Raw genomic sequence first — 8,608 nt, forward strand, 5'->3', positions numbered from 1 at the left:
CTCTAGCTCAGGTATCAATCGGGCACGTGCGGTTAAAGCTAGGAACATACTACGCGGACGTCCGTCGTAAATCGACCGCGGACGGGGATCTGGACAATGAATATACATTTAACCGTGCAAACTATCGGTCGACGGACATGGACGTGGCCTTGAGCGCATGGACGTCCGATCGAAATCTGGCTCGCTGGATGTTTTGTTCCGTGCACACCATTGAGGTATACATATGTACTGTGCACACTGATCGGTCGCGGTCGCGGTCGATTTATGACGGACGTCCGCGTAGTATGTTCCTAGCTTAAACGACAACTTTGCTCCCTTTAGAAAAAATACAAAATAAAGAGTCAGTTTGCATCATACAAATCTTTTTTAAGATTATGAATTTTTCAGACTGCCTGCCTTACACTTATTCCGCAACATGGCCCGTAATCATATACTTCTGGTCAAACTTTAAAAATATTATATCAGAATGACTGCACTGTACGCAAGGAGAATGTTTGTCTGTCGTCATAGTTTATTATGGTACTTTTTTTAAAAGGTTGATGATTGTATTAAAGTAAAAAGGCTTAGAAAATAATTAACTATTTATTATATGATAATAATAACTAAAACGTTAACAATCAAATTTCGTATACACTGGATTTTTGAGACGACACTCTCTAGGATCTCCAGGTCGTATTATGGTGTACATTTTCTTGTATTCCGTGTTAGCACCATCGTTTTTTATATAATTTAAAACACCAGCAACGGCGAAGCCAATACCCACAAATGCTAAAACCGTAGTGCCCATTATTTCCGGTATCTCCCACCACCCTCTTTTGAAAAGCCCCATTAGACCTTTCGAAAATTTCACTTGAGGCCCTATTTCTTTAGGCATTGGCATTGTTAAGTAATGTGATGATAATTTAACGTAAAAAATTAAATGACCGTATGTATAGCCAATTTTAATACTGACAAAGTCATGACTTTTAGTGACATTTATTTAGTAAATTTGGTTTTTTTAAGTACAAAGAGTCTTTCTTATCATCACCTGTTTGCGTTCAAAGAGCATTGGATCTCTACATGCGTAATCCCGGAAATCGCCACGCTTTCTTCTGAAATTATACAATATTTCAAATCACTTCCAGCTTATAAACGACCGCTCCGCAACCATGAAATTTGTATAACTTTGCAGTGCGGTGCGGTCGTTTGTTAGCTGCTATCAAACTGCGTCTAGAATAGAATTCACCGTTCATAGCAAATGTATAGAAGACTCGATTCGACGAAGTGGACGCCAGCCTTCATCAGGATTAACAGAATGAATAGAAGCTGCTACATTAATAAAATTTGTTTAGTAGCAAAGCGTATATGCTTTATTCATGGGTACATTATTTAGCTTACCTTTCTCATTATTTACTCATTTCTAAACGACCCCTTGATGTCAATGTCAATAAAAATAGGTTATGATCGAATTGCTTATGGTTCATTTGACAGTTTATAGAAAGAGGAGCTCTCGGGCTTATTGTTCAAGCAATTTACGTAAATTGAGGTAAATTGGACGAACAACATCACTAATGGCTGCTGCTGCATCAAGACGTTCTCTTGGACAACTTCTTCAGCAGGGATGGAACGAGATTCCAGAGATTTTGGCTACTACTGGTGTGGCCTTAGTAGGAGTGGGTTTGGCTACGATAGGATGTTATAATTACGTGAAAAACGACGGGGATAACAGAAGATACAAGAGTACCTACGTGGTAATGAGACCTGATGACCCCAAAGCTAAATTAATTCGCAAAGATTGAGTGTGGCAGGACTACGCGAACACAATAGTGATGGACTAGCTGCAATTATGTAATAAAGTTTCATTCAGTTAAAAATTGTTTTTATTTACAACAATAATGCTCAAACCCAAGAAAAATAAGGAAAGTGTTTGCGACGACAGCTGTTCAAAATAATTTGATGGAAAGTTGGGTTGTATCACCACAAGAAGGTAGGATATGCACCAAATCCGTTTGATCTCCTGCCAATAATATCTAAGAGTAGTTCCTTGCCAATAATTAGCATAAAAAATCTTAGATCAAATCAAACTATTTTCTCATAGATATTTTCTTTGTATATGACGTTTAGTTAATGGTTAATTAGATATAAATATCAACTTTAACACTTTCACAACCAAGAGCTCTGTTGGAAGGCACTCGTGACGTGAACTTTGCTCAGATGCCAGACAACGCGCTGGGTGGGTAGTCACCATACAAGCGGGCGGTTATAGATAACGTCTGGTTTCTGACATAGTTCGCCATTTTTTGTCTGTTAGTTAATGTGTCATGCATTCAATAATATGGTACCCTTGCAAGTCTTGTAACATAAAAAATATCTCTTATAAAATTAAACAGCAACTGAGCCACTGGTAAAACAAATACATATAGATCCAGACTTTTACATAATAATACTTTGATTGCTTGTAATGAACAGGAATATCCTAGCCAAGGCACAGCTTTTCACTAAGTAGGTGGGTAGAAAAGCAAGGTAAGATATTTTCCCCTCACTAGCTCGGAAACACGTGTTTTGTCCTTTAATACCAGAGGGTAAAAACGCATTTTATCCACTAGTGAGTAAAGTAATTTGACCTTGAATAAAGTCAAATTAACTGCTTTAAAATTGATAAAAGTAGTTGAATCTAGTAATAAAGATGATTTACAGTGGAACTACTGGAAGCAGTGGTAAACGCATTTTTTGCGTTGTACTTTCCTCGCTATAGTGAGAGGAAAAGTTTTGTGTTACACACGGGTGCAAATGTATTTTACTTCTCGTGTGTTAAAAAACTCGCAAGTTCAGGATTCTATTCTCGAACCACTCGCTTCGCTCGTGGTTCAACTATAGAATCCTTTTACTTGCTCGTTTTTCAACTCCACACTTGGCGTTAAAATACAACTTTGCCCCCTTGTATAACAAAAAACTATGAATCTATGTGGAAAAGGCAATAAAGTTCTATGTTGGATAAATCTGGCTCTAGGCATCCTGTGTTGCTTAGCTGTCAATATAATATAGGTACTTTTATTTCTTTACTGAACTAAGGAAATGTCCATTAAAGTTATGTATTCTACCTTGAATATAAACTGATGGGTGGGGCTAAAGAGATTATATTACATCCCTATCCCTTCCCTTCCCTTTCTTTACTCACAAATTACGGAATGTCATTGAAGCCCAAAAATCTGAATATGCTATTGGTGGAGGTACCTATACTGAAACATACTTTAGCCCCCTGGATCCCTTGCAAAAATTTGTGCTTTTGAATTTAGAACTTTCTTTTATTATTGTAAAAGTTTAAACCTTATGTACTCGAACGAGGGCACCAGGATCCAGGAGGATAATAATAATACCGGGTCCACACAGAGTGAGTCAATGTGCTCACGCGGCATACATCCAATGGCCGAGTAAAAAACGCGCATACCTCAGCAGAGGCACGTCTACATAGCTTGCTTGCCAAGTGAGCACATTGCCTCACGTCGTACCTAGCTCTGTGTGGACCGGGATAATGAGAATGAATAGCATGATATGAAAGATTTTTTAATTCTTTGGATTCTTTAATTATTTATTTACTTTCATACAATTAACATTATATTGATATTTGATTTCTGTGGTAACCAGGTGCGTACCCAACGTGTCAATTTTTTACGATTTGTAGTGAACAAACACGAAATTATCACTATCGCACTAATAAGTTAAAAAGTGATTCAAAGTCGTTGACGTTCCGTGGCGAAACTGAGCACCTGGCTCTGTCACACGAAGACGGATTTTATTACCTGTTGACCCAAACTGTACAACCAATATGTTTTAAGGGTCAATTCACACCAGAATGGCAGGCCGTCAGCGACGCGGCGAGCACACTACATTTAAAAAGACCAGTATCACTTGACTGAATGAAACAGGTCGCGCGGCGACGCGTTTCTTGGCGGCGGCGAGACTAGCAGCGCCGCGCGGTCCTGTTTGTCTTTTTAAATATGTAGATAAAGTTTAATATTATCATTGCAGCGGCCGCCGGCGGCAATAGGATAGGAGGCGGCCACCCACTGCTCACCGCTGCCGGCCGATACCAATCCGGTGTGAGCTAGCCCTTACAATAATTAATAACCGATACAAAAGTAGGGTAACATGGCGTCGTGAATCGACTAAAAGAACACTAACATTTTATACAAATACAATATTACATCGTGCATTTGTATAGGAAAGTTCACTTAATGGCCGCTTGCCACTTAGCTAAAGGCAGGTTCTCCACACTCCTGTTCAAGGTGCGCACGATGATGCGGTTGATTTCTCGCACAAAAGCCGGTTTCAGGTCGCGGACTAGATCGTCCACGTTTCGGTTCAGAGATTCGTTGATAGACGCGCCTGAGAACAAACGAAAATACCTGTGAAGTTGGGTTCTTACACTTACCAGTTCCTTTTGCTTTTGCTCCCAGTGAATTTACCAACGAGTTTCAAATTGAAGTGGGATCATTGTACCAGTTTTTGCCCAGATGTTTCCGTCCCCTTAAAAAAAATGAATATGAGCCTTTCAAGCGGCACAAATCTGGACTTATTGCTGTCTACATAAAATAATACATTACGATACAAGTGCGGAAGAAAGGAAGTCCGAAACGAGTGGCGATAAATTAAAACACGACCGAAAGGGAGTGTTTTAAATCGACACGAGTTACTGTTGTTTTGCTTTAAGCAGTCGGAATCCAGGCTTTGATATAGGATAGGTACCTATTCAAGTAAGTCAACAACCTATTTAGCGTATTTTTATTTTTATTTTTCGATGTGATCTCGCAAATAAATTGACTGTCCGATAAAAAGAATTCCTTATAATGCCCAAACTTTGCTATGTATTCCAAGAGTATTCATACATACCGACTGGGGAGCCTTTGAGCAAATTCTCCAAATGAAATTTCAAACTCTTGACAGCAAAATCTGTTTTAGAGTCCGAAAGAAGAAGATGGCCGTTCTTGACAGTGAATTTATTTTCCACAATGGCGTCCACACCAGCTGGAAATGATCAATGTTAAATATTAACCACGGTGCTTCCGTCGCTACTGGATTGCAACCACTACAGCGTCAGCCTGTAGTAATACGGGTAATACGAGTACAACTTATCTTTCTACTAAACTGCATCCAATTCAGGATGATTAGGTACAATACATAGTCTGAACAATATTAGGTATCTAGTTCATGACAGCCGTGGTTTCATGACGAGTTGACGACTCCTGACAAAGTGAATAAGTATTGGGTCAGAGTTCCCACGTCTTGAACTGTTTATCTCTGCCCAATTTGTCAACCCGCTCATTTCTGCTGCATTACGTTTTCAACTCTCTGCGAGCACCTGCGAGATAGCTCCACGCGTTGTGTACGTGTACGTACTTGTAACTAAAGCTAGGAACACACTACGCGGACGTCCGTCGTAAAACGACCGCGACCGCGACCTATCAGTGTGCAACTGTGCACGGAACAAAACATCCAGAGAGCCAGATTTCGATCGGACGTCCGTGCGCTCAAGGCCACGTCCGCGTCCGTCGACCGATAGTTTGCACGGTTATGTGTATTTCCATTGTCCAGATTCCCGTCCGCGGTCGATTCACGACGGACGTCCGCGTAGTGTGTTCCTTGCTTAATGCAAGCATTGCGAAGGAAACGGGGGTCGTAATGCATTATTTTTTGCTGTTAAAATATAACTTATTCTTCAGTCGGTCAGATATTGAGCTACGATGTGCATATTGTGCATTCTTATCTATAATAAATATGTAAAAATAGGTGCTAAGTATACAACGTCCACAATACGCATGCTTTAAACTTTTATAATACTTTTTAGCATAATTATAACACTTACTCAGATTCGCGGTAAAAGGGCCATGATCTTTCAATTCCAGGATAAGCAATTTGCCATCTATATCGTAATTCCCTAGCATTTTTAAATCTGGAAATTTCAGCTTCATTTCAAAAGAGTACTTCGCGGGATGTGCCCTGAAACACAAACACGTCGGTATTATTTATAGATATGCATTGTAAATACAATATTTAATGATTATTATGTGTAATATATACTTAATTAACATAGATAGATAAACGAGATCGCAAATGCAATGGCTAGCATGGCCTCGTTTCTTTCCAGGATTCAATTGGATACTTCTAATTTGTTTTTTTTTAATAACAGATTTTTGCGCAGGTTTTTGGGTAGAGTCTGTCCGGAAAGAGAAGAGTCGGGAAATGTATTGGACCCCATACATTTCACGACTCTACTCAAATGGTTGTCAAAAAAATGAAAATAATGCACAATTGACTTACCGAATGTATTCGATCGAATAGTCGGATAAACCATAAACCCATACAGAATTAAATTCGGCTTTGAAATTATTACCACCCTCGTTTTGTGTTATCTTAACTGTCTTCAAAAATAACGGATCCAATACAGGAATATTCCATAATTTTATGCCTGAAAATTAACGAAGACTTTAACAAATTTTAGTACCATAATGAGTAGATAATTTGATATATGTATTTTAATATTAGATGACGTTTAAAAACTTAAAAAGTACCTACTCACCGTGCTTCATGTAAGGCTTAAACAAATCCGACAACTTGTATAGAGCTTTATTGAGGCTATCTTCATCGTGGACATCTATATGATTTATCTGGTTTTCTGGGAAAATGAAACAGCTACTTATTGCCCAGGCCATTATAAACAACTCAATACAAAGCCCTCATTAAAGACCGACTCACCGATATATTTTATTATTTCTTGTTCCTGTTTAGGCGTCAAGGGGTCGGCGGAACAGTCCGGGATGGAACAAGCGGCGAATAATAACACAAGGCCGACCCGGTAATACATCTCGGATCAAATGAAGAAAGCAGCACTGACCACCTCAATTTGTATCTTTACTAAACACTATTATTTGCGGCGCATGGTCATTAACATTCGATTAACTTGGCATGAACTCGTTTTCGTGTCTGCCCTTAAGACTGTTGCGGTCGCATTCATGTGAATTATTAATTTATTTTTAATAGTCGCGTGTCAGTACACGCGGTTTGATCCTCGAACCGCTTCCACAAAAACGTGATTACTGCAAGCACTAGAACAGGCTAGAATTAATACATTTATATTCCGGTAGCTCGATATTTTCCGGATCCGGGTTCTGTGGAACGACCGCGGTCCATCGCGATTATTATTAACCTTCAAGCGGGCGCGCGGCCATTTATAATGGCAGCGGTCGCGCGTAACCTTAAAGACCAATGGGATATTTTAGCGATTTAAAACACAAATTAATTAATACTTATTTCTTTTTTGTACATAGATACATTTATAATACTATAAGGACACAATATGTTAAAAAAAAACTGAAACTTGGATGAAAACTAATAATAAAATTAAATTACATGGGCACCTCGAATTTTCTTCGAATTAGAGAGTAACTTTGGCGACACAACACCTCTAAATAAAATTCTATAAAATATATTTGTCCGTCATCATTAGCCACAGCAATAAAAAGCAAATAAGTAAAAATAACAAATTAATTTGGCTTTACGAGATCAAATAATTCACATCAAAATATTTATCAACCTAGGTCTAGTTTTCTTCAGAATCAATTTTTTCGTCAAGATAATATTGCAAATTTGCAAATAAATGTAGCGTGAGGCATGGTGTGCATTGAGTCTTGGATTGCCGCTTTTTTTTTAGAGCACAGTTCACACCTTTACAACATTATCTTCTTGTTCGATTTGCGCCAGTATTGCACTATCACATAACGGCCGACGAGTCATTTTTATAATAAAAAACACTAGTACGCACTTTTTTTCTTTTTAGTTGGTTAGATTCACTAATGCAGGTCGTATGCAGCATTCAGGTCGAAGATTCACTTACTTTCGATTCGATTACAAGCTTTATTGAATGATATTGTAAACAAGAATACCTCGCGTTGTGCGTCGCGCGTCGCCTTTTAAACGACTGGCGCGTGGCGTTCTTTCGACGTCTGCGCCGACATTAAAACAATTACAAATTGTGCCCCACAGGGGGTTCCAGGAAGGGACGTAAGCAGTTTATTTTAAGAACAATTAAACAAAGACAAGCTATTAGGAATAGCAAGTTCATGCCATAAGAAGTACAAGTACTTGGAACAAAAATGTGTTGTGTGCGGTCAATTGGACACCACGCGCCCGCTTAAAGGTTAATGACGAGTATCCTTGGCGTATTCCTTTTACTGTTAGATGTAAAAGCATGAAGTAATAAATATATTAGGAAGTAGTATTTTAATTAGTTCCCGTTTATTACAAACATCAATTTAAGGCAAAAAGTAAATTTTAGAATATATTCGCCATGGGTTAGGTTCCAAATCAATTGAGTTAATCGAAAAATAACGCAGTTAAAAATCTAGAGCATCAAATAAAGTAAAAAATTATAATACCTCCATAATTTCCCTACTTTACTTTGTTTTTAATAATTACAATTAACATAATAAATAATATAACAAATTTATAAGTGCTGCTTCAGTTTATTTAAAACTAATAGTATAATCAATAATTCACCGTACACAATTACAGTTAGAATTGGCAGGGCGTAGACACATACTCATTCTCATTAATACAACTCATAATAATTAAT

At 38.2% G+C, this 8,608-nt stretch overlaps 2 protein-coding genes across 3 annotated transcripts; one reads left to right on the top strand and one right to left on the bottom strand.

The window, feature by feature from the left end:
• Positions 1 to 1,448: 1,448 nt before the first annotated feature.
• Positions 1,449 to 1,853, top strand: LOC125241468. The gene has a single exon (XM_048149974.1). It carries the CDS (start codon positions 1,551 to 1,553, stop codon positions 1,776 to 1,778), a length of 228 nt encoding a protein of 75 aa, XP_048005931.1. The 5' UTR covers positions 1,449 to 1,550; the 3' UTR covers positions 1,779 to 1,853.
• A 1,079-nt stretch (positions 1,854 to 2,932) lies between these two features.
• LOC125241180 (circadian clock-controlled protein daywake-like) lies at positions 2,933 to 7,276 on the bottom strand. Of its 2 annotated transcripts, XM_048149528.1 has the most exons (6): positions 6,733 to 7,276; positions 6,557 to 6,652; positions 6,298 to 6,445; positions 5,843 to 5,976; positions 4,870 to 5,004; positions 2,933 to 4,365 (listed from the first exon to the last, which is right to left on the bottom strand). In XM_048149528.1, the coding sequence occupies exons 1-6, from the start codon at positions 6,839 to 6,841 to the stop codon at positions 4,208 to 4,210; spliced, it is 780 nt and encodes a 259-aa protein (XP_048005485.1). In that variant the 5' UTR covers positions 6,842 to 7,276; the 3' UTR covers positions 2,933 to 4,207. The 2 variants fall into 2 exon arrangements, with proteins under 2 accessions (XP_048005485.1, XP_048005488.1); XM_048149531.1 differs by lacking the exon at positions 4,870 to 5,004.
• Positions 7,277 to 8,608: the final 1,332 nt, after the last annotated feature.

The sequence above is a fragment of the Leguminivora glycinivorella genome, chromosome Z (assembly GCF_023078275.1).
Source record: "Leguminivora glycinivorella isolate SPB_JAAS2020 chromosome Z, LegGlyc_1.1, whole genome shotgun sequence".
Lineage (NCBI taxonomy): Eukaryota > Metazoa > Arthropoda > Insecta > Lepidoptera > Tortricidae > Leguminivora > Leguminivora glycinivorella.

Excerpts from the sequence above, each read along its gene's own strand:
- LOC125241180 (XM_048149528.1), bottom strand. The coding sequence starts at position 6,841 with ATGTATTACCGGGTCGGCCTTGTGTTATTATTCGCCGCTTGTTCCATC. Across the intron at positions 6,653-6,732 it reads AGAAATAATAAAATATATCG|AAAACCAGATAAATCATATA; the intron begins GTGAGTCGGTCT and ends TCATTTTCCCAG. Across the intron at positions 5,005-5,842 it reads CCCTTTTACCGCGAATCTGA|CTGGTGTGGACGCCATTGTG; the intron begins GTAAGTGTTATA and ends GATCATTTCCAG.
- LOC125241468 (XM_048149974.1), top strand. The coding sequence starts at position 1,551 with ATGGCTGCTGCTGCATCAAGACGTTCTCTTGGACAACTTCTTCAGCAG.